At 41.3% G+C, this 25,079-nt stretch overlaps 1 protein-coding gene across 2 annotated transcripts in view; it reads right to left on the bottom strand.

Moving 5' to 3' along the window:
- DISP2 (dispatched RND transporter family member 2) overlaps positions 1-25,079 on the bottom strand; it is a 145,904-nt gene that overhangs the window by 74,701 nt on the left and 46,124 nt on the right. For both annotated transcript variants that reach the window (XM_077464878.1, XM_077464879.1), the window contains one exon: positions 24,282-24,406. In XM_077464878.1, coding sequence (XP_077321004.1) covers positions 24,282-24,406 — 125 coding nt within the window. The remainder of the gene's footprint in view (positions 1-24,281; positions 24,407-25,079) is intronic.

Here is a 25,079-nt window from a genome sequence, read left to right as displayed (position 1 = left end):
GTCTATATAAACGCCCTAACTTGCCTATTTTCTGGTAAGCGCATCTAATATACGGTGACGGGCACTTTTATGCTCTTTTGGATCGTGTTGAATCACTGCGGTGTCACAAACGTTTATCCAGATTCACATATGAACTTTTTCCGATGGGACTTTTTTGTTTATGACACTATCTCTTGATGCATTTTTGTGTTTTATTTTGCACTTAAGGTGTTCTTATTGTTATAATCATTTGTGTTAATCACTCACACATTTTGATAATATATTTCATTTTTTATTTTAATTTTATTTATAATATTTTCTAATATATATTTTTTAGTATTATTAATTTCATTAGTATAGGGTTGGCGCAGTTTTCTATTTTTGCAGATGGGTTGGTTGAAAGATTCAACAAAACCCTAAAACAAATGTTAAAGAAGGTGGTGGATAGAGATGGAAAGAATTGGGATTGTCTAATACCCTATCTGATGTTTGCCATTAGGGAGGTACCCCAATCCTCTACGGGTTTCTCACCCTTCGAGTTGCTCTATGGGAGACACCCAAGAGGGCTGCTGGATATCGCCAAGGAAACTTGGGAAAATGAGAGTTCTCCTCACAGGAGTGTGATTGAGCATGTCGCCCTGATGCAAGATAGAATTGCACAGGTAATGCCAATTGTAAAGGAACATTTAACCCAAGCGCAGTTAGCACAGCAGAGAGTGTACAACCGTGGGGCCAAGACACGTACTTTTTCCCCGGGGGATAGGGTCTTGGTGCTAGTCCCTACGGTTGAAAGCAAATTTCTGGCCAAATGGCAAGGTCCATATGAAGTAATTGAAAAAATTAGTGAGGTGAACTACAGGGTTAGACAGCCAGGAAGGCGAAAGCCGGAGCAGATCTATCACGTCAATCTGCTGAAAGCCTGGAGGGATAGGGAATCCCTAGTCGCAGAGACTTTGTCACAAGTACAGCCTAATTGCTTAGTTCCTGAGGTTGGAATAGCAGACACCTTATCGAAACCCCAACAACAGGAGGTTAAAGAGTTTGTACTTCGTAACAAAGAGATTTTCTCTGATCTTCCGGGACAAACATCTGGCGTAGAGCATGACATTATCACCCCGCCAGGAGAAAGGGTAAAACTAAAACCTTATAGAATACCAGAGGCCCGACGGGAGGCAATACGTGGGGAGGTTCAAAGGATGTTGGAATTGGGTGTGATAGAGGAGTCCCAGAGTGACTGGTCCAGTCCTATCGTACTAGTGCCCAAACCTGATGGGAGCTGGCGGTTTTGTAACGATTTTCGACAATTGAATAAAGTTACAAAATTTGACACCTACCCCATGCCGCATATAGATGAGTTGATTGACCGGCTGGGAACAGCCCGATATATGACAACTCTTGATCTCACCAAAGGGTATTGGCAAATTCCCCTGGCCGAATCGGCCAAGGAGAAAACTGCGTTTGTAACCCCAGATGGGGCATTCCAATATAAGAGAATGCCGTTTGGGTTACAGAATGCACCGGCAACATTCCAACGGAAAATGGATAAGATTCTGAGGCCCCATCAGAAATATGCTGCAGCTTACCTGGATGATGTGATTATCCATAGCACAGACTGGGTCTCACATTTGCCAAAAGTACAAGCAGTCCTAGACTCTATCCGGGAAGCTGGGTTTACGGCCAATCCAAAGAAGTGTACCATTGGACAGGAGGAGGCCAAATATCTTGGGTACACTATTGGGAGGGGGGTGATAAAACCCCAAATCAATAAAGTCGAGGCCATACAGAGTTGGCCACGTCCCAACAGCAAGAAACAGGTACGAGCCTTTCTGGGAATCGCTGGCTATTATCGACGCTTCATTCCCCATTTTGCTTCTCAGGCTGTGCCCCTCACCAACCTGACAAAAGGGAAAGAGTCTGTTATGGTTAAATGGTCCCCAGAGGCTGAGGAAGCATTTCAGTCCTTAAAAACAGTCTTATGTAGCCAGCCAGTGTTGTACTCACCAGACTTCTCTAAGGACTTTGTTGTACAAACTGATGCCTCAGACGTTGGGTTAGGAGCAGTGTTATCCCAGGTCTGGAACGGGGAAGAGCACCCAGTCATTTACCTCAGCAGGAAGTTAAAGTCCCATGAGGTAAATTACTCCACGATTGAGAAGGAATGTTTAGCAGTGAAGTGGGCTCTAGATTCCCTTCGGTACTATCTGCTAGGTAGGCACTTTGACCTGGTGACTGATCACGCTCCTTTAAAGTGGATGGCTCAGAACAAGGAGACCAATAGAAGGGTAAATAGGTGGTTCCTAGCCCTACAGGAATTTAACTTTACAGTTAAGCATCGCCCTGGTGTTAAAATGGGGAATGTGGATGCTTTGTCTCGGATACATGCGTGTCTGACTGCTGGTGTTACAACCCCAAGGTTGAAACAAGAGGGGGGGGGTATGTGGCAGCAGGCAGGTAAAGTCACCTGGTTGTATCCAGGATGGTAAATATGTGTGTCCTAGATTCAGGCTTTATGCAGACTTTTACAATTAGAGGGGAAGAGTTAATGAGCCCAGCTGAAGTAAGTGGGCTCATTAAGGCCTCTACAAAAAACCCCAGCATGCATAGGGAGATGCTCCATCCTGGAACCAGTTTTGTGTGTATAGACTGGGGAGTCTGAGATCTGTTCTGTGCGGTGAGTTAACGCCTGTGTGGCAAACCCCTACAATAGAGACAGGGACTGGGGCAGCACAAGGCTGCACCCAGTTGTTAGACAGGGAGTCTACGTGTGTAGTTAGAGGTCAAGCTGACCAGGATTTATTTTCTTGTTTTATTTTGTTTGGCTGTTATATGTATCACTGCATGTAGCCTAAATAAACCGGATCTTTTGTTTTTTGCACCTACACCGCTGTCTGCTGTGCCTGACTTTGTGTTGTGAACCCATCCAGGGGGTCACACACACCCGCTACCAAGCTAACCCCTCACAATATATATATATATATATATATATATATATATATATATATATATATATACACACGTATATATATATGTACACATACATACACACACACACTAAATCATAAATAAATGTTTGATAAATAAAATGGCTATTCCATTTACCCTATCAACATTCATCACCTTAATAGCTATGGGGGCAGGTTGGACCTCATAACTGGACTTAGGACACACCTAGGATCATGGGACCAAGTACTACATGTACTTGGTACCATTGGGGGGGGGGGGGGGCAGAACAGTATAAGAAACAGTAATAATAGCTCTTCTTTAAGCACAGATAGTTTATTTAAATTTTATTATGTACAACAATTAGTTACATGTGCAGTAAATAAGACTGCTGGTGCACTCACACTGGGAAAATGCTACGTCAAGTTTCAAATTTATCTCTGAGTGAGACATTTCACAAAAATGCTTTGGCTCTTGCAAACTATTTAGTTGTGTCTAACTTTGAATCCATGTTGGGCAACTCTGTGTGATCTCTCCTAATTAGATTCATTCAAAGGATCATGCAAAAAAATTAAACCACATAAAAAAGACTGTAATTTACCCAAACCACTAAACAGTGTGTGTCCACAACAGGGGAACTGTCTGCAGCACAACCCATCTCCACCATCAGGAACTCTGGAGAAAACAATGCAGTTCCTTAGACTCTGTGCCTCAGCCCCTGCAAGGGCCCCTAAACCTCAGTGCTGCAAGTGGTTCTTACTAGCATTTTGTTTCCTGCCTGCCTGTAAGACCAGAACCTCAGTGCTACACTATACTCCTGTCATTCTTGTAAATTCTGTATTCTGTGCTCTCCAAGTCTCTTGTCTCTGCATTTACATGTTCCTGGTTAACTGTAGGATCACTGATCCAAGCCATACGTGATAGGCCCCCTTTAAGAAGCCTATTGTTCACGATAAACGTTTTAATTGAATTTAGGATAGTGTAGACAGTTTAGCTTGGATGACGGTTGGGTGCCATCTTCAAAGATATACTCCTCATTCCTTGGTTTTATGACATCAGCCACAAACAGGATTGATGGAGAAGTGTGCATCCAAAAGCTTTTTGATGTCTAAAGAACTTTGATACTTATCATGTCAGCTGCCTGAAAAAGTCAAAGCTCAGTTTGCTATAATTGCAAAAAGATCTGCACACCTACTGCGATAGTCCTGAAGAAAATAATATTATATATGAACATTGTATGTGTTCTTATGTGTTGCAGTAGAGTCTTATGGAGAACTAGCTGTCAAAGTTACAGCGGAGGAAACAACTCAAGACTTAGCGTTCATACACTATTATGCCCCGTACACACGAGAGGGATTAAGTCTGACAGACTTCCGACGGAGTTCTAGCGGAGTTCCGCCGGAGTTCTGGCGGACTTTTCGACCGAACGGACTTGACCACACACATAGTTACATAGTTACATAGTTACATAGTTAGCCAGGTTGAAAAAAGACACAAGTCCATCCAGTTCAACCTTAAAAACAAATAAATAAAATAAAAAATAATCGTACAATCCAGATACCCAATTTTATGCCCACAATTGATCCAGAGGAAGGCGAAAAAAAACCCCAGCAGAGCATGCTCCAATTTACTACAGCAGGGGAAAAAAATTCCTTCCTGATCCCCCAATAGGCGATCGGATTTTCCCTGGATCAACTTTACCTATGTTAGTACCTAGTTATATTATGTACCATCAGGAAAGTATCCAAGCCTTTCTTAAAGCAATCTACTGAACTGGCCAGAACCACCTCTGGTGGGAGTCTATTCCACATTTTCACTGCTCTAACTGTGAAGAAACCTTTCCGTACTTGAAGCTGAAATCTCTTTTCCTCTAGACGTAAAGAGTGCCCCCGTGTCCTCTGGGTTGACCGTACAGAGAACAACTCAACACCAAGTTCACTATATGGACCCCTAATATATTTGAACATGTTAATCATATCCCCCCTTAATCTCCTCTTCTCAAGAGTGAATAAATTTAGTTCCTCTAATCTCTCCTCATAGCTGAGTTCCTCCATGCCTCTTATCAGTTTGGTTGCCCTTCTCTGCACTTTCTCCAGTTCCCCGATATCCTTTTTGAGAACTGGTGCCCAAAACTGAACGGCATATTCCAGGTGAGGTCTTACTAATGATTTGAACAGGGGCAAAATTATATCTCTTTCTCTGGAGTCCATACCTCTCTTAATACAAGAAAGGACTTTGCTCGCTTTGCAAACAGCAGCTTGGCATTGCATGTTGTTATTGAGCTTATGGTCTACCAAAACCCCCAGATCCTTCTCCACTATGGATTCCCCCAGTTGTACTCCCCCTAGCATGTATGATGCATGCATATTCTTAGGCCCCAAGTGCATAACTTTACATTTATCAACATTAAACCTCATCTGCCACATAGTCGCCCAATTAGACAGTGTATTGAGGTCGGCTTGTAAATTGGAGACATCCTGTAAAGACGTTATTCCACTGCATATCTTGGTGTCATCTGCAAATACAGAAATATTACTTTTGATGCCAGACCCAATATCATTTATAAAGATGTTAAAAAGTAAGGGTCCCAACACTGAACCTTGGGGTACACCACTGATAACCTTAGACCATTCAGAGTAAGAGTCATTAACCACGACTCTTTGAATTCTGTCTTCTAGCCAATTTTCTATCCATTTACAAACTGATATTTCCAAACCTGTAGACTTTACCTTACACATGAGCCGTGTGTGCGGAACTGTATCGAATGCTTTTGCAAAATCCAAGTATACCACGTCCACCATCACACCAAACTCCGACGGAGTCGAACGTGATGACGTACGACTGGATTCGACGTAGGAAGTTCATAGACAGTAGCCAATAGCTGCCCTAGCGTCGGTTTTAGTCCGTCGGAGTAGCACACACACGAGCGAATTTTTCGAAGGGGACCGGGTCCGGCGGAGTTCCGTCGGGAAAATTTGAAGCATGCTTCATTTCTAAAGTCCGTCAGACTTTTGCGAAGCTAAAGTCCGTTGCAGCCCACACACGAGCGGATAGTCCGCCGGACTCAGTCCGTCGGAGTTTGGATGTCGAAAAGTCCGCTCGTGTGTACGGGGCATTAGACCATCATGTAATTTTTAGATATTTTTGTATTTTTTTAGACTTGACAAAGCAAAATGAGATTTTTCTGCAGAAGTAAATTGGGTACATAAATAAGGAGGAATGTGAAAAATAAATATTTAAACTAAGATTAGGCAGTTAGAGGGAGATGTCGGAATTTAGAAGGGATTGCTATGAATTGTAATTTTATCTGCCTTTCTTTAACCCCTTGCCAACCAGTACACGTCGATATATGTCGGCACAATGGCACGGCTGGGCAAATGTGCGTACAGGTACGCCCCCTTTAAATTGTGGCTTTGTCACAGTCACGATAGCAGATCGCCGCCATTACTAATAAAAAAAAAATTATAATAATAAAAATGCCATAAATATAGCCCCTATTTTGAGCAAACTATCGAATCAATATACGCTTATTGCAATTTTTAATTACCAAAAATATTTAGAAGACTAGATAACGGGCAAAACTGAGAGTGACATATTTTTTTTATATTTTTTGGGGATATTTATTATAGCAAAAAGTAAAAAAATATTGCTTTTTTTTCAAAACTGACGCTCTTTTAATTACTTTACTTTAATTACTTTAATTACTTTAATTACTTCTTTTAAGGAGTAATTGGTTTGATATAAGGCTCTAATGCTTTAGAATTTTGGTGAGTGCACCCCCAAAGGGGGCTCTTGTTTTGGAGCACGAAAGGTGGAATGTGAGGTGGAAGCTGGTTGTATCTCTCTCCTTTTCACAAACTGGACTGTATCCAATCACCATTGTTTCATGAGCACAAAATGAATGTCTTCTGAACAAGACTCGCATGTTTGAGCGCTGCTATATATAATTAGTGGACTCTTGATTTTAGGATTTGGGCTTTTTATATATTTTCTATAATTTATTTATGATTATCAAAACATGTATTCCTGATTTAGTATATATTTTGGTTGTATATTCTGTTAGAAGTCACATTGTGTAACAATTGTCTTGACTGTGTTCAAAGGCTATTTACGCCTTCATTTCCAAAGAGTGCTATCAGGCCCTTTGAAGATAGCCATAAAATTGACAAGCTTATGTGAATGACCATCCGCATATCAATGAATATCACCAGAGTATTAAAGTGGTTGTAAACCCTCCCCCACAGCTTTGTCCCATGTAAATCAGCATAAAAAACCCTAATGAACACTGCTTGTAGATATTGCCTTACTTGCTTAGTATTGTTGTAATCCTTGTTGTTCTGTAGAATGAAGTCACTGAGCATGCCCAGATCTCCCCTGATTTAAGGCACACTCTCTATGTCTTATCTATCTGTTATCAGGACTTCCTACTGCACAACACTGAACTCTGCTAATCACTCAGAGCTTCCTCCTACACACCATGTGACCATGTGACATGACATACAGTCTAAACTTAGCCAATACAGCAGTCTTATCAGCTGAAGCTGATAAGTCTGACAAAGGGAAACATTAGACATTGGCACAAGTAAATACTATGAAATAAACAAGTAAGCTATGAACAGGGAAGCAGGGTTGCCATAGAAACGTTGGATTGAGAAGGAGGCTTGGGTAACAGTACAGGAAGTGCTCAATGTAAGGGCGGAAATACACTCCACGGTGGACTCAGAAAACAATACTTAAGATGGCGCTGCCTAACCCCTGGAAACAAGTTTTTTATAGTTTCTTTAAACAGTAAGTAATATGCGATTTGGGCTGGATTACAGTGACTATAGTCTGATAATGACTTATTATAATGGACTAAATGAAAAGAAGCATTAGAGTGGGAGAGTTTACTTCCTCTTTAAGATTTGATTTCAAAGAAACTTTAGATAGCTAGCTAGTTCCCACCCTTTTGGTAAAACTTATAAATTGTATTGTTCTCCCTAGCTACTCAGAGCAATTTCTTTTCAAATCAACACTATGTATTGTGCTATGCTGTGCTGCTCTCCATGCTTATATCTAAAATGAATAGGCTTGTATATTAAATACACCTACTGTAGCCTTATGAGTTTATGTGAAATCTCCATTAATACCTGTACAATATTGTAATTAGAAATATATTTCCATTAGATTTAAATATATATGTAAAGTATTGAGTGTTGGGTTGGTGTTACTGTAATTGGTTCAACTTCAAAGCTTGGCCTTTTGTTTTCCCTGATAACATCTCACCTGGGAAGTAAACAACAGCTTTCGTTGACTCATCCAATCAGGCTGTTCCCAATATACATTGACTAGGTACAGTGACCAATTAGGGAGAATGTATTAGCCACACTACAGAAAGTAGGGGGGGGGATATAATGCTTTGTGAGCAAGCCAAGACACACTGGTGTGGGAGCACACGGCAGTCACCATGGGCTGACCTGAAGTTAACAGGTAACCTAACTCTGAACTTGCACCTTATATTGTATTGTAAATACGATTCTGTGAGTAATTTGTAAATATCATGTAAGCCAGGGGACCTACACTGTATATTGTGATGTACATACTGTCTGGTGTGTAATTTGTATATATTATGTAACCCTATAAATGAATGTGTATTGCTGATTGAACTATCTCTTTTGTACAAGATCTCTCAGATCTAGATATGTATATGTCCATACTACTACAATGATTGAGGGGTATGTACATAATCATAAATACTAGTCAACAAATGGCGACCGACGAAGGGACAGGAAAAATTGGTGGTCTCTTTCAGCAATATCTCAAGGGGTTACAATATCTACAAAAGGCACACTATGAAAGGGTTTTTCATCTGAATGCTAAAAAGTAACATTGGGTGATCTAGGTGCTCAATATAGAAATGGGCTATAAAAAAATAGCTGTGTTGTACAGTGTGTAATCATTAGGAAGCCTACTGTTAGTATACTAAGGAACACATCATTTATGCTAAAAGCTAAATATATTATAGAATTTGTACATGAAGAGTCCAGATACATTAGAAGGAGATGAAAAGAGCTGTTGCCCAATGTTTATATGCATGAAGATTCAGTCTATTTAAAAAAAAAAAAAAGGTTTGAAAGATGATTCCTGCAGTGGATGAAGTGCATGTAACAGGAATTGAGAGTACAGCACAAAAGATGGATAGGGAGGACAGACAGTCTTTAGAAAATGTGCTACTTGTAGCTAACAATATTGGCAAACTATTGCCAGGAGTGCACATAACATTTCATGCAGATAATGTCTTGCAACAATGTAAATTGCTGGGAGTTGCCAACTCCAGAGATCAGGTTAAAGTTTTACTATTAACAGTTAAATTAGACACATGGTCTTCCTTACCAGACCATGTTAAAGAAGGAAGAGCAGATTACAATGAAACTGTAGATGAACTGCTAAAAATATTATATCCCTTTGACCTAGGCTTAATAGCAGCGTTTAGAACAAAACAGGAAAATAATGAGAATCCACTTCTTTATGCAAACAGGCTATGGTCAGCTTACTATGTAGGCAAACGGAGAAATGTAAACAGAGAGGACCCAGAGTACAAAACCCTCCTAATATCTAATGCCCATCCAAAATTTAAAATTCAATGTGGATTTTTTATAAATCCTCTTAAAGATTCATATCAAAGTATCATGGATTGTATGCACAATTATTTTCATGTAGCCAGAAGGTCTAATTCTGTGAAATCAAAGATTTATCACCAGCCTACAAACAAAAATACCTATTTAGCAAGCCACACTACAGGAGAATTGGCCACCTTTTCAAACAGAAAGAGACATCATTACAATTACAATGCCTCCAAAGATAAGATCTATAGGCATGGCTCCACAGTTACTAGTCAAAGGCAAATAGCCTCATGCTCCCCTTTGAATGTAAATACCATGGAAAGCGATCTCAGATTACAGCACAGGAGATCAGTTCTGAAAGAACTTAAGTTAATAACCACAATTACGTCTCTTGAAAATGAGATTAAGCTACTGAAGGCACATATTCATAATTGGGAAAATACCAATAAAATAATGGAAACATCACAACATGTTCTTAAGGAAAAATATGAAGCATGCCATGCAGATGTGGTACAGTGTAATAAAGAACTAAAAGAAATAAAACAATCTTTTGATCAAATTGTTAAGACCCCACAGAAAACCGTCTATTCCATTCAAACAGAAAATACAGGAGGGAGGCCCAATCTATCTATATTATCTGCTAGGACTTCCCCTTACGGGGAACAAAACTTAAATATAAGCAATGTAGAAACAGTGAAAGAAGTACCAGATCTAATGTGTCATTCAGATGTCTATGATCTGAGTAATTTATTTTCACCAGATCCAAGTGCGGATGTCAGTGAACATATAACAATGTAAATATGTAAATGTAACAATGTGGTAGTGTTTGCTTTCTTTGTGCCAACGAAAGGGAAAAGGGTAATAACTTTTGTATAAGTTATATTTTCCAGGTGCAGGGAGCTCATGAAAAAGTATTTACATGTTAAGCAGGTGTATCAATATAGATGTATATACATAATAACATACACCTAAGGTAATGTATATTAGGCTAGGTATTCAAACATGGTTATTTGTAATATAGGTGTTTATCTTCCCCAAAGGATCAGAAGACTGCCATAAATATTCAAAGGTATAGGGTACAAGTGTTGCTTAGTACAGAATCTTACTCTTGCTTCAGTTTATTTTTATTTTTTGTTCTTGGTTGTTGTTTTTTTTTTTTCTCTCTCTCCCGTTTGCAGAAACACATAACAATTAATTTGCAATTACCAAGGTGCTATCCAGGATGTATGGGATGCAATCGAAATGAATGTGTATGTTTGAGTGATGGAATGCATGGGTATGAACTGTCCATGTGTAAACAAAGATATTTTTCTTTTTTGTACTTAACATTGCTTTATGGCCATAAATAAGTGTGATCACACTAATGCGCATGCGTTGTACTGTTTATAATTTTTTTTTTTCATTGGAAATGAGCTCAATACTGGTACCAGTTTAAATTTATAATTTTTTTTTTACAAGTTTAAATGTACTTGCGAATAAATAACCTGTGCAAAAATATGAAATTTCAATCCCTATAACTATGAGGAACTGTAGGGATGTTGTGTAGATCTTGGTTTTCTCCTTTCCTGTGGTTTAGAGTGAAGGTTCTTTCACTCTGACACTCGGAAACTACCACGATACATTACTTTGCACCTTGTGGCATCTTATGGATTCAGTAGGTCTTGTGTTTTGTTTTGTTTTTCCTTCCAAATTAACTCATGTGATGCTAATATGTGTGAAGGTTATAGATCTACATGTTGTCGTTTAGAATTTAAGTATTTACAAACCCTCCCAGTTTTTCCATAATTTTTGGTCTGTCCGAGTATAGATATGGGGGTGGGTCCTGGACATTATTGACTGTACTTACGGTTAATGGACCCATTACCTTGGCTGGAAGTCTGTTCCAAGCATCCACTACTATTGTAGACCATTATGAACCTCTCAGAGAGGTACAGTGAGGTGTTATTAATGATTTTTAAGTTTTGTATTTTAGGGTAATTGCCCAAACAAGGATGGATGATCGGACGCAGATGGGGCAAAGTATTGTGAAACACAGATGAGGACCTTAAAACAATTTTATGTTGGTTTTAAGGAGAAGCCTTGAATGGAATTAATTACAGTCAGGCCTTACTAAATTCTAACTTCTTTAGGGCGGTCTGTTTCAATAAACAGAGGTCCTGCTCTCTCTAATACAAATTTTTGTGGCCTGCTTGACTTGCAAATTGTTTTGCACTAAGAGTCAATTAATATGTTAATCACCACCGAGAGAGGGTGTTGCGCAATGTTTGAAAGCAGATTCAATCATTTTGTTTAACACAATTACAGATTCAAGGCTCTTTAACAAATTAAAGGTTGAGGCAGCATTCAATCTGAATAGTTTTTTTCTTTGTTTTTTTTCTCCTTCAACTTTTTCTCTTAAAGAAAACTATTTTTTTTTTTTTTCTTTACTGCCTATATCACCTTATTTTAATTTTTTTGGTGATTCTTCAGTTTGGCTTGCCTATGGTGAAATAAAAAAAAAAAAAAGAGGGGAGTATGGGGAACATTATATGGAGAACATTTAAAGCAATTACAAATGTTGATATAGAATATTAAAAGCTTCCCTTTAGCATTTTGGGGATGGGTCGAGTATCCAACAGTTTTTGTTTTTCTCTTATGACATTGGATAATTGTTTTATATAATTTTAGGTCATTGTAGCTATTATCATGACAATAGTAACATAAGGCTTTAGCAACAGCCATGTGACTATTTTCTGTGTATATGTGACATACAATCCTCTCTACAGTTCTAATGTTGGGCAGTCATCAGATGTGGTCATTGATATATATTTTTCTTTTTCATTTCTTTCTTTTTGTGCCATAATAAGTTCAAAGAGCATTGCGTCAATATCATATAGATATACTGGGACTGGTGAGACTCATAGTGATTGGCAAATAGCAGGGAGTATAGTACATTTGTACTTAAGAGTATTTTATTTAGATTTTTCCAGAAGCCACTAGTGACTGGTGACATCACACCTATCTGTATTCTGAAATCCAGTCATGTTTGTCTGCGTAGGCGACACTGCCTAATCTGCAATGAGAACTCTTAAAGTGATGACCTCTTCCGTAGCCTGCTAAAGGCAGGGCTCGTGCAGTAGCTACACATGGTAGCCAAGGACGGTGCCCAAGGTTTGGGACCAGCACTGAACATAGCTTCAGTAACAGGAGTTAGTGGTGAGTTGCGATGGCAACAAGAACCCCCTGCACACTTGAAGGGTCATACACAGACACACAGTGGTATACGGCAGAAGTTACTTGCAGGCATATGACCATGGAGGAAGAAAGATGGGGGGTGGAAATCAGACACCTGGCTGAAGGGCGTAACCAAATTGTTACACGTCATTGAGAAAGGGGTCTTATTAATATGTCGCAGTATATCTATGGTAATTCTAATAAAAGGTCCTAACTGCTCAGACTTACCAGACAAGCATTAATTTGAATGCATGTGTCTCAAATGTACTTGTGGTGTTCTTTCTCTACCTCTGTCCACATTAACAAAGTATAATCTTAGCCGGGAAAGCTGATCCAAAGGCCATTACTGTACGCGGTATCCAACGGGAATCACCATGGAAGGCTGTCCCAGAAGCAAGGGCAACATGACCAGATTGACATTATTGACTTTCGCACTAACATTATTGGACGGTCGAGAACAAGGATCCTCATGTTTTTTTTTTTTTATTCCTCTTGTTTTTTTTATTGTATTTTGTATCCTATGATTTTTATTATGGACTTATTACATTCAGAACAAGTGAGGACTACCGATACTGGGATCCAGAAATGTGAACTGTAGATATGGGGATTTTAAAAGTTTTTTTTTTCTTCTCAAAGAGTTTTATTTCATTTCAGAGGGCAAAGCCAAACGTTCAAAATATTAAAGAAGATTGCACATAAACCATTATTCTATGTGTGGCCGAGTCTCATATTCTCAACTGGCCACAAGGGGCCATCTGTAGCCTTATGAGTTTATGTGAAATCTCCATTAATACCTGTACAATATTGTAATTAGAAATATATTTCCATTAGATTTAAATATATATGTAAAGTATTGAGTGTTGGGTTGGTGTTACTGTAATTGGTTCAACTTCAAAGCTTGGCCTTTTGTTTTCCCTGATAACATCTCACCTGGGAAGTAAACAACAGCTTTCGTTGACTCATCCAATCAGGCTGTTCCCAATATACATTGACTAGGTACAGTGACCAATTAGGGAGAATGTATTAGCCACACTACAGAAAGTAGGGGGGGGGATATAATGCTTTGTGAGCAAGCCAAGACACACTGGTGTGGGAGCACACGGCAGTCACCATGGGCTGACCTGAAGTTAACAGGTAACCTAACTCTGAACTTGCACCTTATATTGTATTGTAAATACGATTCTGTGAGTAATTTGTAAATATCATGTAAGCCAGGGGACCTACACTGTATATTGTGATGTACATACTGTCTGGTGTGTAATTTGTATATATTATGTAACCCTATAAATGAATGTGTATTGCTGATTGAACTATCTCTTTTGTACAAGATCTCTCAGATCTAGATATGTATATGTCCATACTACTACAATGATTGAGGGGTATGTACATAATCATAAATACTAGTCAACACTACTCTGAATGAGGCTTCAGCAGTCAACATGTCTCAGTTTACAGCAGTGTGACTACAGCCTTTACTGATGTTCTAATTAATACAGAACTGTCTTCATCCTATTATTTTATATCTGCCTAGAGCTGTCTTTCCCAACTTCTACCTCTGAGAAACCCTAGAAATATTTATCAGTTCTCGGGGAACCCCAACTAAAATCATTTTATTGGGGGATAATGGGAAAATGCCCCTTACATTGGTGACCAATATGAAAAATGCCCCCCTTACAATGGGGGTCAGAATGCCACCTTTCCAGACTGCTAAAAACATCATTGATGTCATGCTTCTGGCTTTGCCAAGTGGTGTGGACTCTGGAATTATGCATTAAACTTGAGGTCAACCAGCCACAGCTCAAGAAACCTCTAGCAACCTCTGTAGGATACCTAGGGTTCCACAGAGCACTGGTTGAGAATGGCTGGCCTAGAGTTTTATTTTAAATAACCAGACCCCCTCTATTATTTTGATTGTGATGGATAAGAATAAGTATGAATGTTACATCTGTTATTTTGATTACAATTTAGGAGGATTTTAAGAAAATATAGGGTAAACATTTCATGTGAAGGTTATTAGATTGCGATGGCCCAAGTTTTGAAGATTTGCCCTGAAGTACAGTAATAAGGAAATGAGACACAAGTGAAGAGTGTTTTCTCAAACATCAATAAATTGATTCTCAAAATATAATTGATAACTTTGTTATGTGTGTACACATTTACCTTGCTAGGACTTTTCAAACTGCTGTTTACACTTGTCTATATTGACTTACACTCACTTTGACCATGATCAAACACCCAGCCTTATCTTGTCTTATCTTCTCTTATCCTGTCTCTATCCGGCTTTGCAATCTGTTTATAGAAGAAAACCTCCACTTTCATTATGTGCCTGTTTCATTAGCTTATATACCCAATGTGCGGCGCTAAGAATATACTAAAACTCAAAAAATTGTAATATAAAATAATAAACAGATAATAGGATAATTAAGTAAAATCCCCAATTATAGTACAGGTGCTCATTAGCAGATGATGTTTTATTGGCTCTTAATTGAATAATTGTTTACCCTCCCCCTTCCCCATCCCAGTATAAATTCAGTTCAGCTCTTAGGATGGCTTGCAAGGTTAGACTTGCCACTTCTTGCAAAAAGTGCCACTGCGGTGTTACTGACACTTTCAACACGGCACTTTATCTAAGTCACATCTACGAAAGCAAGAATAAACATTAGTGCTCCACTCCAAGTCATCTGGAAGTTCCCCTTCATCTTTTCTCTTTCCCTCAGCCTTCTTTTTTCCCTATCTCCACCCTCCAACATGCTCATACTAATCTTCTTTCTTTGCCACAACGCCCTCTCTCCTCAAACGCTCACTTCTTTACCCCCCCTTTCCAGCCCACAACCTGTAAATATCTCCATCACTTTTGCCCTCTCAATATTACTGCACTTATCACCTCCTGCTCTTTCTGAGCCCACACAATGTCACCACTTCCAATTTACTGAAGCACCTGCCCTCGTATAAATCTCTCACCTTAGCCTCTCATCCTCCTACTACTTCTAACTTCTGGGGATATTGCCCCAAACTCTGGCCCTCCCCCAGCTAACTCTCACCCCCAGAATTGGCAGTCTATCTTCTTACCTTCTCTGACAGTAGCCATAACCCTCACTCTTATCTCAATTCCCCTGATTCCATGAGTCAACCCCCCCCCCCCCCCCCCCCTTGTATGTGTGCCCTCTCTAATGCTTGCTCAGTCTCTAAAAAAGCTTGCCTCTGTCAATGACTTTCCTCTCCAACTCCCTCAAACTTCCTACCAAAACCTGGCTCCAGGAATCCGACGCTGCCTCTCCGACTGCCCTCTCCCATGCTGGCCTCATCTGAACTCACTCACCCAGACCCAGCAGATGGAAAGGAGGTGTCAGAAACCAAGAATCAGACTGAGATAGAATTACAGTTAAATCACACTTGTTTAATAATAAAAGTAAATAGAAGAAACATAGACAAAACATAGGAAATGCAATTTATAGGACGACGGTACATTATCATAGTCTTACTATCAGTACCACTCAATAAGTAGTCAAAACATAGACAACCAGACCCTGTCCCCAACCTGGTAGAAAGGCACAGGGGGTCAGGATGGAGTCTGTACCTGTCATTTGCATGTCGCAAAGCCTCTGGACTTGTGCCCAAGTGGAACAAAGACCACGGAGATGCTCCTCTAATGCAGGAATACTCTGCGGAACAAATGAGTCAGGCAACATGGAAGGTTGGAAACCATAGTTGGCCATAAATGGGACAATCGGCAAACAGAATTCAAGGCACTATTGTGAGCAAAATCCACCCATGGTAAGAGGTCTGACTAGTTGTTACGATGGTCAGAAATATAGCAAGGTAGATTTGCTCCAAGGACTGATTAGCTTGTTCTGTGGCCCCATTAGACTACGGGTGATATGCAGAGGAGAAAGCAAGCTGAATTCCCAACTGTGCACAAAAGCCTCGCCAGAACCCGGGACACAAACTGACTACCCTTGACAATCACCTTGGGTAGCCCATGTAAGCGAAAGATCTCCCGAGCAAAAATGGAAGCCCGTTCCTTTGCAGTGGGCAACTTCTTAAGTGGAATACAAAGAGACATTTCCGAGAACCGGTCAACCACCATATGGATAACTGTGTTGCCCTGGGAGTTGGGTAACTCCACAATGAAATCCATAGACATGTGGCTCCAGGGCCTCTCACCATTCGGTATGGGTTGTAGAAGGCTCACTGGAAGGTGTCATGGAGTCTTACTCTGAGCACACACAGAACAGGCAGCTACAAAAGCGGTTACATCAGCATGTAGACTAGGCCAAAATTGTTGGGAAATGGCCCAAAAGAGTTGATTTTTCCCAGGGTGGCCAGCAGCCTTGGGAGAATGGTAAGTCTGAAGCACAGCATACGGAGACTCTCTGGGACAAAGCAGCAGTCACAAGGTTTCTCAGGAGGAGCATGGACCTGAGCAGCAAGATTTAGTACCGGGTAAGAATGAGAACATGTAACTGAAACTAGACAAGAAAAGAGCCCATCGCGCCCTTCTGGGAGAGAGGCGTTTAGCCTCAGACATGAACGTGAGATTCTTGGGGTCAATAAGAATGAGACCTGGCACAGTGGTAACTTAGAGGAGATGTCTCTATTCTTTCAGGGCTAAAATGATTGCTAACAGCTCTCTGTCACTAATCTTGTAATTGCACTCCACAGGTGACAATTTCTTGGAAAGTAGCCACAAGGATGCATAGCGCTCTCAGAGGCAGAAGGGTGCCAACTCTAGTCTCAGAAGCATTGACCTCAAGGATAAAAGGTAACGTAGGATCAGGATGTGCCAACACAGGAGCAGAAACAAAGGCAGCCTTGAGACTCTCAAAGGCCTTAATGGACTCCGGTGACCAACTGTGTGGGTTACCATCCCTTCTGGTCATCAGTCAGGGGCTTGACCAGAGACGAGAAGTTACAAATAAACTTCCGATAATGGTTGGCAATACCAAGAAAACGCTGCAGAGGACACAAACCCATGGGTCAGGGCCATTGTAGGACTGCTGAAAGTTTCTATGGATCGAAAAACCAGCAGTGGAAATGACATAACCCAGGAATTGAACCTGTTCACAATGGAATTCGCACTTCTCCAATTTACAATAGAGACTGTTCTCTCCTCGTTTCTGAAGCACATGACAGACATCTGTGTGTTAGCTCTCCAGGGACTTGGAAAATATGAGGCTATTATCGAGATAAACCACCACACATAACTGCAACAAATCTTGTAGGACATCCTTAATAAATTCCTGGAAATTTGCTGGGGCGTTACAAAGGCCAAAAGGCATTATGAGGTACTCATAATGGCCTGTTCTGGTATTAAAGGCACTTTTCTACTCATTACCCTCCTTAATCCTCATGAGATTGATGTCCCTCTCAAATCAAGCTTTGTGAAAACCGTTGCTCCCTTGAGGCAGTGAAATAGCTCCGTAATCAACATAGGTATTATTAATCATGAAACCATTGAGACCACTATAATCAATACAAGGTCTCAATACAGGACTCAACACTCTTCTTCACAAAGAAGAAATCAGCACCAGCAGGAGATGAGGATTTGTGGATGAAACCTCAAGATTGCATCTGCAACACACTCCTCCATGGCCTTATCCTCCATGACCGAAAGGGTAAACCCGGGCCAAGGGGGTATGGCACCAGGTTAAAGGTTAATTGCACAATCATACGACCGGTGTAGAGGAAAACTACCGGCTTGCCCTTTGTGACAGACATTGCTAAAATTGCGGTACTCCTCCGGGAGGGAGGAGAGTGAAGAGGTGCACAGGACCTTGGCTACCTTCTGGAAGCATGTCTTACTGCATTGTGGCAACCTGGAGAGAACCTCAGCACAGAGCCAATCAAAAGAGGAGTTGTGCCTCTGTAACCAAGGATAACCAATAACCAGCAGAAACTTAAGTGAGGAAATAACTTGGAATTGGATTATCTCATAGTGAAGAGCACCTACAGCCATGGACAGTCTCATGAGTCACATGGGCAAGCTGTAGAGGTCTCCTGTCAAGAGACTCAATGGCAAGTGGAGTGTCAATTAGAGCCTGTATCTCAACGGATGACTCAGCCCAAGAAAGGGTAACCGAAAACCAGGGGCTTATCCTTCTGGATAACTGGGAATGAAACAACACCACTTAAGGTCTGTCAGTGACAGGACCTCAAGGTTCAGCCATTCCCTGGACGGGTAGGACAAGACTTCAAAAAGTGACCTGCCTGGTCACAACAAAGGCACAATCTCTCCCTCCTCCTAAGGGTTCTCTCATCCACAGAGAGACACATGAAGCCTAAGTGCATGGGTTCACCTTCAATAACCGACTTGGTACCAGGAGGCAAGGGTGGGCGGTGAGGGAGGCAAAGGTGGGACTCCAAAGCTCAGAGACAAATGTAAAGGAGGCTTCTGTAAGTGCTCCTTAAAAGAGAGTCTTTCTCTGAGTCTGGAGTCAATGATGATGGCAAACATGATCATCTTCTCCAGCTCAGTAGTCATATCTCGGGCTGCTATCTCATCCTTGATGGTATCCAAGACACCATGAGAAAAAGCAGCCACGAGGGCCTCATTGTTCTAAGCAACCTCTGCTGACAGAGGATGGAATTTAATGGCGTAAATGGCAACAGTTCTCATACACTGATGGACATGAGGCACTTGGCTCCAGAAGCGGAGCATGTGGGAACATCAAATACCCTTTTAAAAGAAGCCACAAACTCAAGGTAACTCAAGACAACAGGTTTTTGCCTCTCCCATATAGGGTTTGCCCAGGCCAAGGCTCTCTCAGAAAGCAAAGATATCACGAAACCTACTTTGCTTCTGTCTGTGGGAAACACCAGGGGAAGCATCTCAAAGTATATCTCAACCTGGTTGAGAAACTCTCTGCATTGGACTGGATTTCCCCAAATCAGTGGGGAAGTGGAACAGAACCAGACATACCTCTTATAGAGGTAATACACGAGGCGGGTGCCTGCACAGAGACTGGAGCTGCAGCAGGGATGGCCTGCAACACAGGTTACATTGGAGCAGCCACGGTGGGAGATTCCAGGTGAGCTGTGTGACTCAGGAGCGTTTTTGTAAGGCCATGGAAAACTGATCCATGCAGTGATCCTGCTCATCCAATCTGGAAAAAATATTACAAACAAGTGGATTGACTGCATCTTCTGACTCCTTGGCCTTCGCCTACTGTCAGAAACCATGAATCAGACCAAAACCGAAGTACAGTTAAATCACAGCTGTTTAATAATAAAAGTAAATAGAACAAACATAGTCAAAACATAGCCAAAGTTTGGTAACTGGAATGGATAGTCCAACAAGCCAGAAAGTCAGAAAGCCAGAGATCAGCATAGTGGAACAGCAAGCAGGATCTGGAGCCAGAAGAAATGTCAGCCAAGCAAGTCTTTAACAGTAATCTCTGTGAGGCAAAGGCAGAGATCATCTGGGCTGGACGGCTTAAGTAGGCTAGACTGATGAGCAGGATATCAAAAGATGGGTCACCGAGGAGAGATAAGAGCTGTCAATTTGCCAACAGCTGAGCGGAGGAAGGAAGGGCTGAGCTCAGCCTTGACAGGAGGCGGAGTAGGGCTTCTCCTCTCCTCACAAAGCACCTTACAGGTTTTTCGTACATCTCCCTCTCTTTCCCTTTTGAAGTGCACTCATTTGTCTTTTTTTCTCCACTTTGTCAAAGGATTGCAATAATATACCAGCCTCCTGGCCCAGTGTCACACTTTCTTGATGGCTACTTTCTCTCCTCTGAAATATCTTCCATCATCCTGTAACTTTAACATTCCAATCAAAGTTAACACGTCAGCCACTTCTCAACTATTCAAATTAACCTATTTTTTTTAACACAAATGGACATAAACCACCACTCACTCCAATGGCAACACTCTCTACTTCATATTCTCCCACCTCTGCCCTCCCTGCAACCTCTCTAACAACCGTTTTCCTCTCTTTGTTCACAACCTTATCAGTTTCACACTTTCCGTATACTACCTTCCACGCTGCCAACCTAAAAACAATTACCCACAGGAACCTTACCACCTGAACCCCTCCCTTATTCATTCTGCTACTGACTGCCGTGATAATGATGATCATAATATTGCACCCCTGTCTTGCCCAGACCTGGCCACTTCTGTCTACAGCAACATACTGTTATCATCCCTGGACGCATTAGCTTCTCTCTCAACAAGCAGAACCAGGCCTTGCCTGCTACAGCCCTAGCCAATAGAAGACACCAGAAGACTAATGCAGTCATGCTCTTGAGCAAGCATGGCATAAAGCAAAATCCCTGCAAGACTTCACCCTCTACAAATCTGCTCTTCTCAAATACAACACCTGCTGGAACACTGCTTAAAGAACCTACTACCCCACTTTTCTTTTCTACCCTTAATTCCTTACTTCACTCTCAACTGCCTCCACCCTCAAACTTGCTTACTGCCCAGGAGATCACTAAGCATTTCCAAAACAAATTCAACACAATTTATGATGAGATATCCAGCGTCCAGCTTCCTTTCCCAACCAACACACCAGATCCAACACCACACTCAATATTTTCCTTCTTCAACCCTGTTATCCATGGCACACCTCACTCACCTAACCACCCTGTCCCCTCAATTCCTGCGACCACCTTCCTGCTCTATTCTAAACTCTCTAACCCATATATTCAACCTCTCCCTCTCCTCTGGCAACTTTCCCTCTTTGCTCAAACATGCACTGGTTACCCCCATACTTAAAAAACCCTCACTGGACCCCACCTGTTTGAATAACTTATGACCCATCTCAGTGGACTGGCTAAGGGGATGACACTCACCAGAGGTGTGACACCTGTGGGCAGTGCTACCGCTAACACCGCACTTCTACACTGATCTGCGTCTCTCGCCGAGTTGCCGGCTGTCTCCCTGTCTCACACAGCGGAGCAGAGAAGACCAAAGCCATCCCCCTCCTCTCTGTTTACATCTATACAGGAGGAGGGAGTCTGAGGGACACAATGCTGTGCATATGCCCCACTGTTCTGAGGTCTGTACAGTGGGCCAGTTTATAATCTCCCTTGACTTCCAATACCACCTGTGTGCTGACCACCTGTGTGCTCAGATCTATCTCTCAACTTCTCAACTCACCCCCTCAATCTCCTCACATATCACAAATTTACTGAGCGGCATATCAGTATAGATGTTACACCACTTCCTCAAACTCAATCTTTCTAAAACTGAGCTTGTAATATTTCCTCCTCCCCAATCCGTTCCTCATTACTTTACCATTGAGATCAACGTCACAACCACTGGTCCCTCCACACATGCCAGAGTGCTACAGGTAGGTGTAATCCTAGACTCTGACCTCCCCTTCAGCCCCCACATCCAATCACTTGCTAAATCTTGTTGCCTTAACCTCCACAACATTTCCAGAATTCACTCCTTCCTGACTAACACCACCACAAAACAACTTATTCACTTCTTGGTTATTTCCCACCTTGACTATTGCAACTCTCTCCTTACTAGTCTACCTTTACAGAGGCTATCCCCCTTCAGTCTATTATGCATGCTGCTGCTAGACTAGTTCACCTTACTAACTGATCCTTGACTGCTGTCCCTCTCTGCCAATCTTGTCACTGGCTTCCCCTACCCCATCCTATAAAAGTTAAAATACTAACCACAACATACAAGGCCATCCACAACATCGCCCCCAACTACATCACCAACCTCATCTGTAGATATTGTCAAAACCTCCTCCCAAGACACCCTGCTGTCTACTCCCCTTATTTACCCCCACACTCGCCTCCAGGATTTCTCCAGAGCCTCTTCCATCCTCTGGAACTCCCTGCCCTAGTATGTCCAGTCAGCTCCTACCCTATACATTTTTAGGTGATCCTTGAAAACTCATTTATTCAGGGAAGCCTACCTCACCTCCACCTAAAAACTCTACTTGAGTCACCACCATCAGATCATCCCCTGCAGCTACTACCTTTTGTACCACCTCCCCCACCCTTTAGAATGTAATCCCCAAAAGCAGGGCCCTCCCAATCCTTCTGTATTGAGCTTTATTGTAATTGTGCTGTCCCCCTTTATATTGTAAAGCACTATGTAAACTGTTGATGCTATATGAATCCTGTGTAATAATAATAATAATAATAATAATAATAATAATAATGTTTAGTGTGGGAAGCCTGCTGTGACTCCTTTCAGCATCACAGGCAACTTCCCAATGCTCATACATAAGCTACACTGCTCTTTGTGAGTGGTCCTGCAGCCTTCTGGCACCTATGTCGTGCCCCAGAAAGCTGCAGGCAAAGAAAGGGGGGCTGAACTTATGCTCTGATCCCAGCAGAAGTGGGAGCGTATACCTAAACTAGGTACCTGCTCCCCCTCCAAAAAAGGAAATAAACAATGTACTATATATGTACTATATATGCTAGAGGAGGTGGGGGCTATAGGAGGACTTAAAGCAGAATTTTACCTTTTGGTGAAGTTCTGCTTTAATAGATTTTCCATTTATGTTGTTTTTTGTTTTTTACTCTTTTTATCTTGGCTTTCCCTTCCTTTTCTCTTTGAATTTTTTGATTTCAGTTTTCATATCTAAGTATTTGGAAGTGTTTTTGCTATCACATTTACTCTTAACTGTGCAGTGCATCTTCCTTATGGTGATTTAAATGTCTCAATCCTGCAGACTAGATGCTTTATTAGCACACTGTCATTCAGCAGCAGTTAATGTTAGTGATTTGTATAATCCTTGTCAAAGGAATTCAGACTTAATCTCTATGTTATTTAGTTCCTTCCTCTTTATACCTAGTTTTTCCTCCCTAAATACTGCGGCCTGCTCTGTGGGCTGATAAAGTATTATGGATAATGTCTTGTGCAACTTTACAGGGATTTTTTTTGCCATTTTTCTTCACTTCTCTTTATCTCAATTTTGACTCTAACCTGTTCTCTGGCTGGCCACAAGTTCCTTCCATATTTGGTGCCCTCCTCTAATCTTATGTTAGCAGTCCACTGTGTGATTACGCATATTTTATCCAATTTCTTGGTGGGATATTGTGAAGTCCCCCTTTCTAACATCCATATCACCTTAGTAATGTATTTATATATGTTGTAGCTTGGTCTTTGTGGGCCCTCTGTGGCTGCACAGTTTGTCCTGGGTCCTCCTGCAATGTCCTGGTGACCTTTCATTTGGTGGTGCAGACACTTGGCTCAGGTAAGCGACTGAATGGTTGGACATGGTAAATAATATCTTTTGAATTGTTAATTTCAGCACTGTTTGTAATATGTACAATAATTATTTCCTCTGTTGTGGTATTTTTTTTCCTTTTATAGTGATGATTGTCTGAATTAATCTCCTGAGGAAGCCCTTCTGGGTGAAACATGTCAGGATTATAACATCTTATCATCACCTATTCTTAATATGCCATCTATGATGTGATATGACAATCTGCTAACCCCCCTTTTTTGATGTATGATATATTTTTAAATATGTATGAATGAAATTTGCTAAACTTTTAACTACCTCTTGGTACTATTCATGATTAAAGCACCGCCAAAAATCCCCTCTTTCCTCTGTAAATAAATCATACTAACCTGGTGGACCACAGAAAAAGCCATCTACCCCATCATTTTGTTCCACCATTCTGCGATATCGTGTTTTTTTTCTGGACATCTGTAGAAGCTTTTCCTTTCTTCTGCTGAAATCCAGGTCATTAAAACTGACAAAAAGAAATGACACTTGTAGATCTTTTGTAATGACTATATGAATACATTTTCAATGTAAAAAAAAATATTCTCCAATATAGAACATTTGAAATACAAACGCTTTCCGGCATGCCTAAACATCATACACAATGTATTTTTATCACTCTTGATGAATCCTTTTTCACAATTAAAGCCTAAGTTTAGTTTAGCACAAGGGATATTACTTCAGTGAGATGAGTCCCTTCTGCTATTGTGTCCTCGTTATTCAGAAAACTTCCTCCTTCAATACCCATCCCTATCCCCTTCACTGTAATATTCCAGTGTTTTGGGGGTTAATAGAACTAAGAGAGCTGTCACAGACACTTGTCAAAAGTGCCTCATTGGGCACAGAGAGGCAGCATCCAACTAGATGCTGGCACCCCATATTTAAAGCGGAGGTCCACCCTAAAGTGGACCTTCCGCTCATCGGAACCCTCCCCCCCTCCGGTGCCACAATCGGCACCTTTCAGGGGGGAGGGGGGTGCAGTTACCTGGATAATCCAGGTAACTGCACCCACTTCCGGGATAGCTCTCTGCGGAAAGGGGTGTAACTTACGCCCCTTTCCGCAAGTGCCCGCCCCTTCCCGCAAGTGCCCCGCTGCCTGCTGGGAAACACACAGATCCCAGAGGCAGCGGGGAGCGTCCTTA

Source organism: Lithobates pipiens, unplaced genomic scaffold (assembly GCF_037356315.1).
Source record: "Lithobates pipiens isolate NorthernLeopardFrog02 unplaced genomic scaffold, aLitPip1_a1.2 Scaffold_30, whole genome shotgun sequence".
Classification (NCBI taxonomy): domain Eukaryota; kingdom Metazoa; phylum Chordata; class Amphibia; order Anura; family Ranidae; genus Lithobates; species Lithobates pipiens.
This window is presented reverse-complemented; position numbering and strand designations above follow the sequence as displayed.